The sequence below is a fragment of the Topomyia yanbarensis genome, chromosome 3, assembly GCF_030247195.1.
Source record: "Topomyia yanbarensis strain Yona2022 chromosome 3, ASM3024719v1, whole genome shotgun sequence".
Classification (NCBI taxonomy): domain Eukaryota; kingdom Metazoa; phylum Arthropoda; class Insecta; order Diptera; family Culicidae; genus Topomyia; species Topomyia yanbarensis.
The window spans coordinates 303,712,982-303,730,397 of record NC_080672.1 but is presented as its reverse complement, the minus strand read 5'-3'; the positions used below and the strand labels follow the sequence as shown (position 1 = coordinate 303,730,397).

Sequence of the window (17,416 nt, the reverse complement as noted above, 5' to 3'; positions counted from 1 at the left end):
TATAAGAGCTATTGATAAAATGGAATCTTTTAATGTTGTACCATCTTCCTGGTCGGAAATTAAAGCTTCTTTTAATTTTTTGTCTCTCCTGCATGTTTTTTTTACAGCGACGCCGGTTTATCATATCTCTTTGCAGATATCGCATGTATTCCGCAGACATGGACTGCTCTTCCTCTTTGAATTCTTTCACAACCGCATAACATTTAAGGTCACTGGTACCTTTTAAGAGTGTATTTAATTCAGGGGAAAATCTGGCCTGTGCCTGTGCGCGTGTTTTCCAACCCTTCGCTTTTCGTTTTTTTTTTCGACGTAAGTACGGGGTCATTTGTTCCGGAGCTGAAAAACAAACAATACCCAAGCCTCCAGGCACATCTTGAGGCTTCAAAAAGTCCACGAAAGAAAGAGATCTGCATTTGCACGCTTTTCAAATAAATTCCAGATAATCCCAATTTTTAGATCCGTATCCACCAATTTTTCGTTAGGTGGAAAAAGCAACCATATTGCACAGAATTGGGAACAATCCTTCCTATAGCGTTTATCTCAGCGCTTTCAGAATCTGTTAATACAATCGACGGATTAATTATAATATTGTTGTTAGCTGCTTGGTTTTCATCAGTTTTAGAGCTTTTTTGTGGCTGGATTCTGATTTATTTGGAAGGAGTATGTGTACTAAGGGCAAGAACGTTCGTTCAACGCTCAATGTTCCGATTGACCTGTGGATGGCAATTTATGTAGCAGATGAATCAATAAGGGGCCTGTGATCAACTCGTATGCTTGGTTTATTCGAACATAGGAGTTGACTCCTTCTTTTAAACATGAGCAGCTCTTTGAATAAGTATGCCAAATAGCCCTCGGAATGAAACTTGTTATCCACTCGTCTGATCGGTTTTCTCAAACATAGTGGTTGATTGATTCTTTCCAGCACACTATGGAACAGCTGGAGCAAAAAGTTGGCTAAAATGGGAAAAACATATTCAAACTATTAAAGATTTTTTATAACATTCTTCGATGTTTATTGCATCATGTGCCATCGAAATTTCAAGAAGGTCCTCTACTCTCGAGGCCTTAAAATTGAGGTGTTTTTCGGGAATAAATTGCGAAAGATCTACTGAATGGATTTTTATTTTTTTATTTTGAAGATACATGTTTCGGCTTTTCAATTTAACTATAAACGACTAAAATCTCTGCGACCTTGAAACGTCTTTGGTGACATTGATGTTTAAAATACATGGGTCCCGCTTAAGTAAAGTTTCGGCTAATTAAGTAATCTGTAACCAAAAGGTTGATATACCCTATAATCATAGCTACGTTGGCTATATTTTCCCGAGTTTTTTTAATTGCTTTTTTATGTTATGTAACGATTTGTAAAAAAATCCAATCATCACGTCATTTAAAATTTTGCAAATCGTACTCGGCCCTGGTGGTTTCTGAACAATTAAAAAAAATATTGAAATCGGACCAATAGCTCTATGAGGAGCTAAAAAACACTACTTTCGGGCGCGCTGTTTTTCGTCTTCAAAAGTGAAATTCGAAAGCCAAAACACGTATCTTTGTAATAAAAAAAAATTAAAGGGTTGTGTACAGGACACGACCACGGTGACATTAAAAATGTAGCTTTTTTCAAGAGCGTGCAAATGAATTTTATCTATCACACATATCGACTCACGTTCTTGTTTACTCGCTTGTTTTCATATGTTACAATTTGCTATATACCCTCCCCATTAAAACATAATTTATTGAAGGTCATTTAACGGTAATCTATTAATTAATCAAGTACCTCACTAGGTGATTGGCATTATTTGGCTGATCCATCTAGTAAAAATAAGTTGGTCTGTCCAGAAAATATATTCAAAAGAAAAGTTCCATATTGAGAACTGTGATGAGGAAGCCCACGCCCGCCAACGGAAATATACAGATTCTCCCTGAAATATGAAATTTCATTTTTCATTTAAATTTTCAATAATGTACTAATGAACTTAAGTAAACAATCTTAAGGTTAAGTATTTCTTGATCGATTAGTGCTTGAACAAATGAAATTATTTGATAAATTCCATTGTTATACAACGTTCGCACTACCAGTTAAAACGGGTTTTTATTCTATCTTGGTAACATTTTTCATGTTGCTAATTATTAAAACGTGTTATAACTCTGTGGTGTAAACATTGTATTATTAAACCAATTCTGCAGCGTTTTATGTTATATAGGTGTTTTATGTGGTAATAGGACTGACATAATTATATCTTCAGTACAGTGGTTTGTTTCATAATTTAAAACAGATTTATTTTAAAATTAAATTAGTATACCCAACCGTTCTATTTGTTTTATACTTTAAAACGCAATTAGAACTGTGTTTTAAATACATAGGGTAGGACAGATATTCTGACTGGATAAACTGGGAAAACAATTTTGTCCAGTAACGCTTAAGGCATGGCTTGAATTTGAATCGAAAAAGAACACCCGCTTAAACTGCTGCTGGGACGGTAAGTTCTGTTTTAAAATTTTCCGTTGTGTACAGTACGAAACAAAAGTGTTTGAAATTAGAAAACAAAAAGTTCTGCTGGGAATGTGATTGTTTCCGATGCAATTACACTCAGATTTTTCACGCAGGGGATACAGGCCGTGTAAATGAAAACCGCGTAAATTTAAAAAAAAAAACGCGTTAATGAAAACCGCGTAAATTTCAAAATCCGCGTAAAAAAACCTGAGTGTACTCTCCCATATAAAATACTACGCTGCTGAACAGTCCAATAACTACAGAAGCACGTTGTCAGATGCCTTACTGATAAAAAACATATAACCGAAATATGAAACATGAAAACCAATAGGCTCTTTACCCTACGCAGCTACAAAGCGCCGTAAACATGGATTAACAAGTTACAACGCACACGCATGCATAAAAATAAATATATCTAGAGAAAATTTTCAATAGGACGTAAGTAACAATGAGAGATTCTCTTTGGGGTCTTTCTCTTCTGTTCATTACTCGGCAATTTCAACATTTACTACTCTACTCTTTGCATAATATTCTAGTAAAAACCGTCGGCATTCGATATGTACTGAAATATAAGTGCAATGTGTTGTAATGACGTCGTAATAAACGAAAGAGAAAGTAAACAAAGAGAGGCTCTCAATGTTACTTACGTCCTATTGAAAATTTTCTATAGATATATTTTTTTCAAACGCAACACTCTTAAGCAGCACGCACCGTATTGAATTAAATCCAAAACAACCCCGCCCACCCACTTTGCAAATCATTCTGTGACACCGTGCTGGTACCCGAAAAATCCGCACACGGCCACCGCTGCCGAAAATGCATAGCGTCTACCGCTTATTGTAGTGCCCAGACGCTGCAGCCATGATCTTACCCGTTCGACATAAGAACAAAAACTGATTCAAACGGGTACGCGTCACCTCTATTTATAAACTGACAGTATATGGTTTAGTCACTTAGGTGCAAGTGTGTGCAAATGCCAACGTTACCGAAAATCGATAGCGCTTATTGCATCGCCCGGAGACAATGTTGCTCGTGTGGGATAAGAGCAACAACCAGAGATGCTAGATACTTTATTCAAATGTCTGCAATAATAATTTTAAAAGCCTGGGAAGAACAAAAAATGTAAGTAAAACTTTTTTTGACCAAAAATGGCTTATTGATGATGTGTTATATTACATGAAATTAGTGCATTTATAGCCCAAGATAAGTACAGAGATGTAGCTTATGGAGAAACAACCTAAAGTAGATTTGAAACTAGTTTAACCAAAAGCCTTTATTCTCAAAAATCTGTAAATATCTGTAACCAAACTAAAAAATCTGTAAATATCTGCAACCAAACTAAAAAATCTGCAAATATCTGCGTCATCGAAAAAATCTGCAGCTTAAATTAAAAGTCTGCGAATTTGCAGACATGTCTGCAAATCTGGCATCTCTGGCAACAACTGATTTAAACGGACATGCGTTGCTTCTATTTATGACTTTTCGTGTTTCATTGAGCAACTAAGCTGCCCTCTCTTGACGGCTGTGCCTGAGAAATCTGCCTCACGAATGGTAATTTTCCCGTTTTTCGTGAACTTTTTAATTTTACCAATTTCCAAAAGTCTACTTTTATAGGGGAGATATTAAATTATTACCAATGTTTAAGTTAGGTGTTTCTGAATCGGTTGGTGTAGAGTGATTAAAATCCATCTAGTAATATCGGAGTTATAAGCGTGCAAACCTTACATAGTTTCGTTACATGGGAGCTAGTTTAGATTTTAGAATGACACCTAGCCCCAGATAGTGGAGTAAGACATTTTTAATGTCAAAAATTAAAATCTATTCTAACTCCCTAACAGTTTATTCCCAAAAGAATGTTTCATTTCTTCTAAAAACTGGCCACATGCAACAGTTTTTATTAAATTGAAACTATGCAATCAATGAAGTATTATTGAGTTAGAAAACGTTGTTAATGATCTATGCTAAGTACTCTTTTGTTGAAAATATCGAGTTATTAAGGGGTTACATCACTAGAATTTTAAAAAAATCGAAAAAAAATTCAATAGCTGAAAATGTGCTTAAATAGTTTTGAAAATGTTATGTCGCTGAAGCGCCTCTTATGTATACCCAGAGCGTACTGAAAACTTTAAACGCGATTTTTTCGAAACCACTTTAGCTGGTCGGAAATGTAAGTCCAACAACTCTTTTTGGATCGTTTTGAAATTTGCACAGTGTATTCAGAATTGCTATCTGCAGCGACGTACGTAGGATTTTATATTTTCATCGCATAGTTTTTTTTTTAATTTTGCGTCGATTTTAATGACTTTTACAACGCTTTTTCATTACCAAGTGCGCCATTACGCAAAATCCTACGTCGCTTGCCATTGTACCAAGAAATCGACAAAAAATTTGGGTAGCCAAAGCTTTGTGCTCAATCATTAACCGTCAATAACATGCAAAGCGAAAGAGGTTTGAGATGTCCTATTGAGTATTTAACCTAATGGAACACTTTTTATGTTTCTAGATCTTCTAGTAATATTACTTGTCTTTGCAACTCAAATGTACCACAGAGTTTTAGGATTTTTCCGCGGAGCTTGATTAAAATGCCCACCACCGTTAATTATTTTTTGCTTTGTAGTTCGCACTAAACTCGCAAGGCAGCACAAGTTTTATCATAGAAATTTGCTCAAAAAACAACTGAAATAGCGAGTTTCCATTGATTTTTAAAGATCCTGTGCGGCTATAGTGGGGCAAATGTACCTAGAGTTGATACAAATTGGTTCAAAACCAATAATAATATTTTTTCTATCAAATAATTGAAAACTTTCATTTAACATATAATCATCACCCGTAGATCTTTCCATTTTTGTAATGCGCTTAAATTTAAGCACAATGCGTAAATATTAAAAAAATACTGTGAAAAACGAATTTATAACAAGTATTTAAGTACACATAATTTAAATGTAACGAATTGTTTATTGAGAAAATAGAAGAAAAAAAAATTCGGCCAAATAATTTTCTGGGTTTTGGTACTTTCTGCGGAACAGTTTTCTGGGATCTGGTTCTTTCTGGGTGAAAGTTTTCTGGGCTTTGGTACTTTCTGGGAAGCAGTTTTCTGGGAATTAGTGCTTTCTGGAGTATGTGTTTCTGGGGAAAAAGCTTCGGATTTTTTTTAGTTGGATGTCCAACTAAAAAGCAGTCCAGTTAAAAAGTGTCCAACCAGCGAATCACGACTGTACAGTATCTATCTAGGGAGTGAGTTTTTTTCAATTCGTTTATTTGATAAGGCACGTTTGCGTTAGCTTAAAGGTGCCATTTTTCATTGTCATATATTTTGAATTTCTTAAAACTAAGGGGTTACACATTTCAATATTATTTAATGAAACTAAAAAAAAGACTACAGCATACTTATACATATACAAGAAGGGATAATATAATATTCGTAAGATTAGGGGGACGGATCATTTTGTGTGGCTATTTTAAAGTAGTGGTACTGTTGTTCACATAAGTTTTGGGAAGATATTGAAGGGGAAGAAGGGGGGGGGAGGTTGAAGTCCTACATCTGTGTATCAGAAACATGGGAGAGAGGGTGGACAAGGCTGACAGGGGAAGGGGACCTGATCCTTAATCCTGACCGTTGATTCGGACGGATGCATCATGTATTGAGACGCCGGGCGGTCTTTCTCGAGCCGGCAGGGGTTCCTCTAGACGATTTCGTAGTACGGCTCAGATGCGGATCGGCAACACACCGCGTTGCGCGTATGATGTTGTACTGTAGGTCTCGTGTTGTTGGGTCATTCGACAGATGTTTTGTCTCGTCTTGGAGTCGCATCTGACCATCGTTGGAGTACGGTAGGCGGAAGAGGGCACTTCTGGGAATGATAAGAGAAAATATAGGGGCAGTTAAATTTGGATATTGATGGTTTTGAGGAACGTGTATATAAGGGACATGTAGAGGAGATCGCGGCTTGCTGGTACATCTCGAACCGGGACCTTGGGTGATCTTCCTCGGGCACGAAGGGAATCGAATAGTTGAGATCTGGCAGAACAGTACTCGGCGCGTGCCCAGACAATATGTCCGATTCCATGATAACCGTTGCCACAAGCGCAGATACCGCTATCCGCGAGCTCAACACGCCGGAGATGAGCGTCCGGCGTGTAGTGATTATACATGAGCTGAGACATCACGCGAATGAAATCCCGACCCACATTCATTCCCCTGAACCAAGGTTTCGTCGATACCTTAGGGATTATCGAATGTAGCCACCTTCCCAGTTCACCATTGCTCCATGAAGTTTGTAAACATTCGAGGGTTCTCTGATGAGTAATACTGAAAAATTCGCTGAAGCTAATTGGTCTTTCATATATGTCACTTTGTAAAGCGCCCGCCTTAGCTAAAGAGTCCGCTTCTTCATTACCTGGAATGGAGCAATGCGAGGGAACCCAAACTAATCTTGTAATCTTGTACGATCTTACAGACAAAACACGCAGGTGCTCCCCAATTTTCCCTAGAAAATATGGAATGTGCTTTCTGGTTTCATTGAACGGAGAACCTCGATTGAGCTGAGGCTATCCGAGACAATAAAGTAATGATCGGTGGGCAAAGTATCAATGACCCCAAGGGTATATTGAATAGCAGCAAGTTCTGCGACATAAACTGAAGCAGGATCATTGAGTTTGAATGAGGCGGTGAGGTTTTGATTGAATATACCGAAGCCATTGGAGCCGTCGAGGCTGGACCCTTCGGTGTAAAACATTTTATTACAGTCGACTTCTCGAAATTTACTATGAAAGATGCTTGGGATCACTTGCGGACGTATGTGATCCAGGATTCCACGAATCTCGTCTTTCATGAATGTGTCGAAGAATACAGTTGAATCAGAAGCATGAAGGAGATTGACACGGTTGGGATAGCATGAAGAAGGATTGATATTTTGTGCCATGTAACCGAGGTACAAGGACATAAATCGGGTTTGAGAATTGAGCTCGACAAGCCTTTCGAAATTTCCAATTACTAACGGGTCCAAGATATCGCATCGGATGAGCAATCGATATGAGAGGTCCCAAAATTCGATTTTTCTGCAGAAGGACGCCCGACAGCACTTCTAGACTCATCGTATGTGTCGAGCGCATGCAACCCAAAGCAATACGCAAACAACAATATTGGATTCGCTCTAGTGTATGTTTGCAGCGGAGCGAAAACAGAAACTCACGTACTCCATCACCGACAATATCGTTGTTTGGTACAGCCTGATCAGGTCTCCTGGGTGGGCACCCAACATGGTGGTTATTGTACGGAGAAAGTTGATCCTTTGTTGGCACTTCTGTTTCAGATACCTAATATGACATCCCCAGGTTCCTTTAGAGTCGAACCAGACCCCGAGATATTTGAAAGTTGTAACCTGAGCAATAGTTTGGCCCATTAATTGAAGCTGTAGTTGCGCTAGTTCACGCTTCCCTGAAAATACGACCAGCTCAGTTTTCTCCGTGGAGAACTCGGTACCCAGCTGGAGAGCCCAAGCAGACAAATCGTCCAAGGTATCTTGCAATGGTCCTTGCAGATCGGTTTTGGTATCTGTAACAGAGACCATACCGTCGTCTGCAAGCTGCTTTAGCGTGCAGGAATTGACAAGACATTCGTCAATGTCATTCACGTAAAAGTTACAGAGAAGGGGCTTAGACATGAGCCCTGGGGAAAACCTATGTAGCTAATTCGTGATGTTGATTTACCATGCGAAAAATGCATGTGTTTTTCAGACAGCAAGTTTAGTAAAAAGTTGTTTAGAGTCGGCGAAAGACCATGCTGGTGCAGCTTCTCAGAAAGAATTTTGATAGAAACTGAACCAAAAGCCCCCTTTCTATCTAGGAAAACTGGTGCTATCTGCTCGTTGTTAGCATAGGCCATTTGAATTTCTTGTTGAGAGCAACGCAAGACAATCGTTCGTCCCTTTTCCTTTGCGGAAACCAAATTGTGTATCTGACAGTGAGCCATTTGCTTCAACCCAATTGTCGAGGCGAAACAAGATCATTTTCTCAAACAACTTCCGGATACAAGACAGCATCGCAATCGGTCGATACAAGTTGTGGTCGGAGGCTGGTTTTCCTGGTTTTTGAATGGCGAAACCTTCACTTGCCTTCAGTCATGAGGAACAATATTACCATCAAGAAACTTATTAAATAAATTCAACAAGCGTCTCTTGGCAGAGTCTGGCAGATTCTTTAACAAGTTAAATTTGATTTTGTCTGACCTTGGGGCTTTATTGTTACATGACAAGAGAGCAAGTGAGAACTCACCATCGAAAACGGTTCGCGTTATCGTGAGGGGACGCGGCGCGATAGATCTTCTGTGCCGGAGCGGAATCCGGACAAACGTTCTTGGCAAAATCGAATATCCAGCGGTTTGAACGAGCCGTAGTCCAAAGAGTGCTCATCGATGTTTCTCTCGTTAGTTCGTCGACGAACCGGCGCCAGTGGCTACGTTTTTTGGCTTTCATCAAACTCTTCATGAGCGTTTCCGCCATCGCGTACTGTCGGTAGCTAGCTGGCAGCCCGTCGTCCCGGAAGGTCTTATACGCGGCGGTCTTTTCCGCGTACACGTCTGAGCACTTATTGTCCCACCATGGGTTGGGAAGACGCCCACGAGAGTTCGCGTCTGGTACGCGTTTAGTCTGAGCTTCAATCGCGGTATCGACAATCAAGCCAGCCAGGAACCCGCACTCTTCCTCCGGAGGAAGCTCTTGAGTACACTCGATTTTGTCAGATAGCAAAAACAATTCAATCTGCCAGTCATCAAGGTATCCTTTCGCTTCTCTTCGCCCTCTGAAGCACGCGCCGCGCAGTGGCTGGAGGATGGCCAAAACCTCAAAAATTTATTTTTGAAATATTGATATTTTATATTTTTCCTAAATTTTTCATGTATTGAATGATGTATATTCAAAATTTTATGATCATTGGATAAGAACTCGATTTTTAACATGAGTTTAAACCTAGTAAAGTCCGGACTTTTTAATGATTTTCATTTCCGAAACCACCATTGCATGTGGCTCTTTTGATTTTGATCCGATTTTAGCATAACTAGTTTCATTGTGTAGAGGAACGAAAGAACTTGGTTAGTGAATAAAACTCATTTGGTAAATTTGCTTGGAACTATGACTTTTTAGTTTAAATATGTTTGAGGTGGTCAGATCAAAAATACTTTGTTCACTAACGTATTGTGTACAAATTTCAGAATCATTTCGGAATGGTCACATAATATACATTCTATGGGAAATAACCTCTACTTTTTGAATATCATCGTCTCGTTCTGCGCCTAGGTGCGCAAAAAGGTTTACGGAGATTTTGAAACTTTGTTACATATATGGAGGCATGGTGTTTTGTGATAGTTAGACAATCTACAGTAAACCAACACGTTATACAATGGATTTAAAGTAGTGTTCTTCATTTTTATGATATTGCCGACATTGGTGAACAGTAACGGAAAATATATCATGAAAACGGGATCATAGTCATAAGAAAGGTTCAATGACACTGTATGAAAAAATGCATTTAATATTTTTCGACTTTTGACATCAAAAATGAGCTCAGCACCTCAAAATTAGCTTAAATTGTGATTTTCAGCCAAATTAGGTAACATTTGAGGTTTTGTCCGACTTTTGTTTGAAGACCCGTCAATGTGCGCGTGTTGCTACAAGATTCCAAGGTTTCCCTCCACGCTACAAACATCTAAGCATAAAAATGTAGCCGGGAGCCCACGGCCAAGCCTACGGTCAAGGTTCTTGGAGTCATGTTGGACTCGAAACTAACGTTCAAATCACATGCTTCATATGTAATGTACAAGGCATCAAGCCGGTTAGGGCTCGTATTTCGAATAGCAAAAAACGGCAGACTGTCTCAAAGCGCGTTGGTCCCCTCAACGTGAGAATTTTGTTCTGCTGTTTGGAATCCGTACTATCAGAACGGGATTGACAGATTGGCGAAAAAGATTTCAACTTCCGAGCTACGAAAACCGTTGCCAGTTAATACACTCCGATACACTCTGCATCCGAATCGACTGCTCTCGAGCCCTATTCGTGTCGGACTTACTGCTTGCCAGAGTGGATAATGTAAATCTAGAACGCCTTCAAGCCCGCATTCGAGTACACTGTTATAACTTTCTCCTGCGAATACCTTTCACGAGAACTAACTACGGGTGCCACTGCGCTGCTACTGAACTTTAGCGCGTTTTCAATAGAGTTGCCACAGATTTTGACTTCCACTGGACTAGGAATACGTTAAAAAATAATGTTTGTCTATCCTTAAATGTAACTAGGCGAAGAACTACCGTTGCACAGTGGTCCAGGAAGCGAAATTAGCGGGAAACAATTGCTAACGCATTCATCTTTAGGTTTAGAGATTTGGTGTCTTAGAAACATTTATTGTGCGTGACAAACTGCATCTTTTGGCTGAAACGGTTTTAGGGTGACCCTTAAAATGTTAAAGTTGTAGACATTATCTCAAATTATAGTTCAGAGAGAATGATACTTTCTTCTGCAATATTCTAGAACAATCAATTCTGAGCAACTTTGTTGAAGACATTAAATTTGTATCTCAAACCTTTTTCATTTTATAGTGAGTTCCATATAATAACTTAGGGTGCTATCAAAAAAGCAGTTTTCTCCGTACAGTTTTTTAATATGATTTTTCTCACAAAAGTACCCTTCAGTGTACTTTTAGAGCATGATTAGAGGCAACTTTTGCTGAAGAAAGAAAAATTTTATCTTGTCTGGTTCAAAAATTATACTTAATTTTCATTTAAAAATACGCTCTTTTCAAATGTCGATATCTCAAAAGGGGGCAAACGAAAATTGATAATTTTGATTGCATTTGAAAGGCTGTACTTTTGCCTACAATATATTAAAAATTGGAGAACGCTTTTTTGTCTTTCTCAAATAAATCAAATTTAAGTAAAAGCATTTTTGCGTATAATCCTACAGCGCTCATATTAAAAAATATTTGTTTTACGCTGATTCTGTGAATTCTTATAAAGACTTTTCAAGGGTCACATACATTTCCAGGCTTTTCCTAATGCAGATAGGGTAAAGACCACCAATCACCAATGACTTGACTTATAATTTGCTTTGAATTATTGCCAAGATTTCCCAAAATCTACACATATTTACAATCGATTTCGGTCATTTGCAGGAACGGTTTCAGCGGGTAGCAGTATCAGTAATACTAGTAGTAGTGGTAATGGGATTAAATAGAAAAGAACGAGGGTGTCTTTAATTATTTTACATACTGTACACTTAGGCTTCTTTATGTAGGGGATGCGCGCATAAAAAACCGCATAAAAAGACTTTAGTGTATATTTGCATTTTCGATAGCTCCATTATATTTGTTGGTGGTATGGTAGGGTGGAAGTAAGAGGAAAGCGATTCTAGTTTCTATTGCATTCGTATACAAGTTATTTAATATACTGGTTTTCAGGAATAAAGCAAATATATTGACCCTAACGCATTGATCATAATTTATATGGGTCATTCCACGCGAAGTGATCAAAAAAGATGCAAACTTGAAATCGACCTTCACGGATTTGAACAAAAATTGGAGGAATTGTTCATCTAGGGCCAATATATAAAAACCCAAATTTTTGTGTCAATTGAACCACCCCTCGGGTCATGGGAACACCCCCCGTTTTGGAAAATTGCCAAAACCCTTGATTTTCTTTTGATCATATCTCCGGTTCTATTTACTCTAGAATCAAACCACAAGATGGCTTTTGATGAAAATTGTTCAAGGAGTCTATAAAAAATATTATTTTTTGCCGACAGTGTTGCCAACTATGCAATTTTTTCAGTTAAATATTAAAAGTTAATTTTACTCTCAATACGCATATTTTAATTTTGAAATCGCGTTCCTCAGACATTTTTACATAAAAAACGCTTATCGTCCCAATATAATATGAGCGCATCCTGAGATATACCGTTTTGAAGAGAAAAAACCGCAATTTCCCATATAAATTCGCAAGCGCGCCACACTACAAAACCAACTTGAGTATTCTGAGTTCAAACATATTGAGAAAAAAATTAACTTTTAATATTTAACTGAAAAAATTGTATAGTTGGCAACACTGTCGGCAAAAAATAATATTTTTTATAGACTCCTTGAACAATTTTCTTCAAAAGCCATCTTGTGGTTTGATTCTAGAGTAAATAGAACCGGAGATATGATCAAAAGAAAATCAAGGGTTTTGGCAATTTGCCAAAACGGGGGGTGCTACCATGACCCAAGGGGTGATTCAATTGTCACACAAATTTGGGTTTTTATATATTGGCCCTAGATGAACAATTCCTCTAAATTTTGTTCAAATCCGTGGAGGTCGATTACACGTGCCTTGATCACTTCGCATGCATATGCATTTCAACGATTGTACATAGATCGAGCAATTAATGATAGAGTGCGCCACCCTAACGAGTGAGCCCAAAATTGGGTCATCACCCTATTTGCAATTTGAAAAACCTGCAAATGTATGTGATCCTTGAAAAGTCTTGACAAGAATTCACAGAATCCGCGTAAAACAAATATTTTTTTTTCATATGAGCGCTGTAGGATTATACGCAAAAATGCTTTTACTTAAATTTGATTTATTTGAGAAAGACAAAAAAGCGTTCTCCAATTTTTCAATATATTGTAGGCAAAAGTACAGCCTTTCAAATGCAATCAAAATTATCAATTTTCGTTTGCCCCCTTTTGAGATATCGACATTTGAAAAGAGCGTATTTTTTAGTGAAAATTAAGTATAACTTTTGAACCAGACAAGATAAAATTTTTCTTTCTTCAGCAAAAGTTGCCTCTAATCATGCTCTAAAAGTACACTGAAGGGTACTTTTGTGAGAAAAATCATATTAAAAAACTGTACGGAGAAAACTGCTTTTTTGAGAGACACCCTAAGTTATGATATGGAACTCACTATAAAATGAAAAAGGTTTGAGATACAAATTTAATGTCTTCAACAAAGTTGCTCAGAATTGATTGTTCTAGAATATTGCAGAAGAAAGTATCATTCTCTCTGAACTATAATTTGAAATAATGTCTACAACTTTGACATTTTAAGGGCCACCCTAAAACCGTTTCAGCCAAAAGATGCAGCTTGTCACGCACAATAAATGTTTCTAAGACACCAAATCTCTAAACCTAAAGATGAATGCGTTAACAATTGTTTCCCGCTAATTTCGCTTCCTGGACCACTGTGCGTTGGGGTCAAGGGGTCTGTTGATGTTGATACTACAAATAAACCTCAAAATAAGCTTTTTGTTGTTATGGCTATTTAAACTATGTACCTACTTACAATAATGATGAACTCTCGTTTCATTTCACAGAACTTAGCTTCCATCTATCGTCACTGATCTGGATTGTGATACTGGTTTCGTTGGTGATAGTAGTTACGCTGCCTCGCCAGTCCGGCATCAGGACACTGGTAGTCGCACTGATACTACGGTTGATATTCTCCTGTGGGCCAGAGCCAACCGTTTGGTTGCTTGGCTGTGTAACTGTCATCATGAAAGGAGTGCACATCATAAGTCTGATGGGCAACTACGGAACGCTGGAGAAGCATCTGTTCTCAATTATAACAGATGCAGAGTTACTGTACCATTTCGGATACCTGTCATTTTGTGTGTTTGGAGTGCTACTGCATCCGTTCTTCTTCTCCATTCTGGTGAGATGTTATTAATGTTACGGAAACATTTTTTTTGGCTGACCTAACTTATTCCAGCTCTTTGATGTTGTCTACCGGGAGGAAACCCTACTGAACGTGATACGCTCCGTAACACGCAACGGTCGATCTATCATATTGACTGCCGTCCTCGCACTGATTTTGGTGTACATGTTTTCTATTATTGGGTACATGTTCTTCCGGGACGATTTCTTAGTACCGGTAGATCAGGAAATTGCTGTGTCCGAAACGGATGGTATCAATTGTGTAGCTCCATCACGCAGTAGGATGCTTCAGGACGAAGACCTCGGAAGCGACGAAGAGTACTGCACACAATCCCTTCAGCGAGGAGGTGAAGATGGTGAAGAAATGAAGGAGCGAGGCTGTGATTCGATGGTCATGTGTATCATCACAACGCTAAACCAGGGTCTTCGAAATGGTGGCGGTATCGGTGATATTTTACGGGCACCCAGCCGGAAGGAGACCCTATTCGTGCCACGAGTAGTCTACGATTTACTATTCTTCTTTATCGTCATCATTATCGTGCTCAACTTGATCTTTGGTGTCATTATTGATACCTTCGCCGATCTGAGAAGCGAAAAACAGCAGAAGGAGTTGATTTTGAAAAACACATGCTTTATCTGCGGTTTGAATCGGTCTGCGTTTGACAACAAAACGGTTAGCTTCGAGGAGCACGTCAAAAGTGAACACAACATGTGGCACTATTTGTACTTCATTGTATTAGTCAAGGTGAAAGATCCGACTGAGTTTACCGGTCCCGAGAGCTACGTGCATGCGATGGTTAAGGTGAGAAAATATTTCACCAAAGCTATAGTATTGTCTCATGACCATGTTTTTTTCTAGGCGAACATTCAGGACTGGTTTCCTCGGCTACGTGCTATGTCCTTGGCAGCTGTTGATGGCGATGGTGAGCAGATTGAGCTAAGGAGTTTGAAGACTCTCTTGGAAACGAATCATGTAGCAGTACGCGAACTAACTGCTCAAATAATGGAACTGGAGAATAAGGTGAGTCTAAGTACATGTTGTGTGAATGATGTACCACATTGAACGGTTTAACAATTGAACGCTATATTGCACGATCACCGTATATTATTAATTCAAAATCTAGCCCTATATTAGAGTCCCTTTCATATACCGTAAACATGACTCATAATATTTCTTCCAGATGACGGAACAGCGAAAGCAACGCCAACGGCATGCACTGCTGAATCCGACCACCTCGACGTCGTACCAGTTCTATCCGCAACTATGATATTCGACGTCTGAGCTACTACAGGAGAGAAAGTAAAGCCTAAAACGTTGCGCTGTACCGGTAATTTCTACGTACTTTTACTTTTATGATTAGTTATATATTTATCGAAAAAAAAAGTTTAGTATTTTTACGCACGCATAGCTGTTGTGATCAATTCGTACGTTAACTATCTATAAAGAATAAAATCTGTTAACATTGTGTTTTTGGAAGGCTCAAAAATGGGTGTAGTTGATGTTAATATAATTCTAATCAATTGAAACAAAAGGCAATCAAGTGAATTATTGTACGAGATAACAATCTCAATAACGCGCACTCGAACTCCATTATCAAGCACATCGGAAATGGCCTCTAGATCTATGACAAACTAGTTTGCCTAATTCTACACTAACGCTCAGAAATGCTTGGCATCAACACAAACAATTTCGACCTAGCCACGAGATTTAATTCATGTATTCCAACTGACTGTAAACAATTTTGAATGTTTTATTGTCTGTTGGTATATTTTTCCACTGGAGACCTAAGAAAAAAGCTGGAAGCCCCCACACTAATGGTTTGATTTGATTATACTAAACCATTCTGAGAAAAACAAAACTATAACATTAGATGAAAGTTCAAACTTTAAATGCACCTACAAAATAAATGACTCAATAGTTTATAAGGCCAATAACCTTGGGGTTTTTTTTGTTGGAGACGAACCACTGAGACCAGTATTTAGATCTATTGTGGGGTTAAAACTATAAAAAATAAATGAATCACTTACCTAAACTTTCAGACTGTATTTTACCTCCGTATCTTTTTGAGACTTGTAATGTGTGCATCTATTGTTCTAAATAAACGCCCAACGACATTCTGTTCAGCTTTAAAAAGTCGCACTTCTTTTGAAAGGAAAAATCGTTAGTAATTTATAACCGCAAAAACTTATTAGTTATTTTATTTCCTTTATAATCTTTTGCAGTAAAGTTGCGATTTCGAAGTGATTCAAACCATTCAGTGGTGAAATAGCTAAAAGCCTTAATCTGTCAGAGAATTCCCTATGTTATTGTCTGACTTTGCTACATCATCGTCAACATCTATCGTCAACTTATACGATTATCATACTTTATACACAAAAAAGCTTTTGAAAGCGATACAAATTACTATTCAAAATTGTTCATTTTGCTCTTTGCAACCGTTTCTTGCAATTCAATATAGTTATATTGTGTTAATCCAGGAAAAGTAGACTCAATCCATCGAAACTTAATCAAAACGCATCTTGCGAAGAAGGTAGCAACCATTTCTAATATATAGATATATTAATGGAACGATAATCTAGTTTAAAAGTTTACACAAAACATACCTACTCTTATGTAATTTTTAGATAAGTCGTAATAGAAGATGTTGTTATTGTTGGTAACGTTACTATTGTACTGTTTTGTACTATTGACGAAGGAGGAAATATTTTATTACATTACGTAGCAAAACTAGGTACGAGTGATTATGATACCCGTTGATTAGACGTAGGGTAGCAGTACCGAAAAATAAATTAATCGACAAATCAATTCGAAGAATCTAAATGTTTTAGAAAGAATTACCCATTTCCATCCAATCGTCGTTGTTTAAGGGGAGTAAGGGTTTCAGCAAGGAGAAAAAATGCATTTTTGCGATTTTTTTACAAATTCGGGTAAAGCGAATTAATCAAAACTTTTGTGTATTATAATGCATCATTTCAATAACATTCTGTGATTTTTTCATGCAAAAATATCGACGAGCGACTTGGTGACAAAGCTTTTTGTAGAACATCTCTGCAAAAAACACGATTTGCGGTGTTAACTGCCATTCAAAAACTACTATACCGATTCTTTTCAAATTTTGCATACACATTATATGAAAAAAATTTCTAACCCCTACGTTGAGCTTTTGTGAAAAATTTTCGATTAAGGGGAAATTTTACTCATAAAATGGCGGAATTTTTCGTGAAAGTATGCAATTTTTAAAAACG

General features: G+C 37.9%; 1 protein-coding gene across 18 annotated transcripts in view; it reads left to right on the top strand.

Annotated features, from left to right (window-relative positions):
- The window catches only part of LOC131686915 (inositol 1,4,5-trisphosphate receptor), a 135,227-nt gene extending 118,251 nt beyond the window's left edge, over positions 1–16,976 (top strand). For all 18 annotated transcript variants that reach the window (XM_058970927.1, XM_058970928.1, XM_058970934.1 and 15 more), the window contains 4 exons: positions 13,831–14,168; positions 14,226–14,972; positions 15,030–15,191; positions 15,352–16,976. In XM_058970927.1, the coding sequence (XP_058826910.1) occupies positions 13,831–14,168; positions 14,226–14,972; positions 15,030–15,191; positions 15,352–15,438 (1,334 nt within the window). In that variant the 3' untranslated portion in view covers positions 15,439–16,976. The remainder of the gene's footprint in view (positions 1–13,830; positions 14,169–14,225; positions 14,973–15,029; positions 15,192–15,351) is intronic.
- Positions 16,977–17,416: the final 440 nt, after the last annotated feature.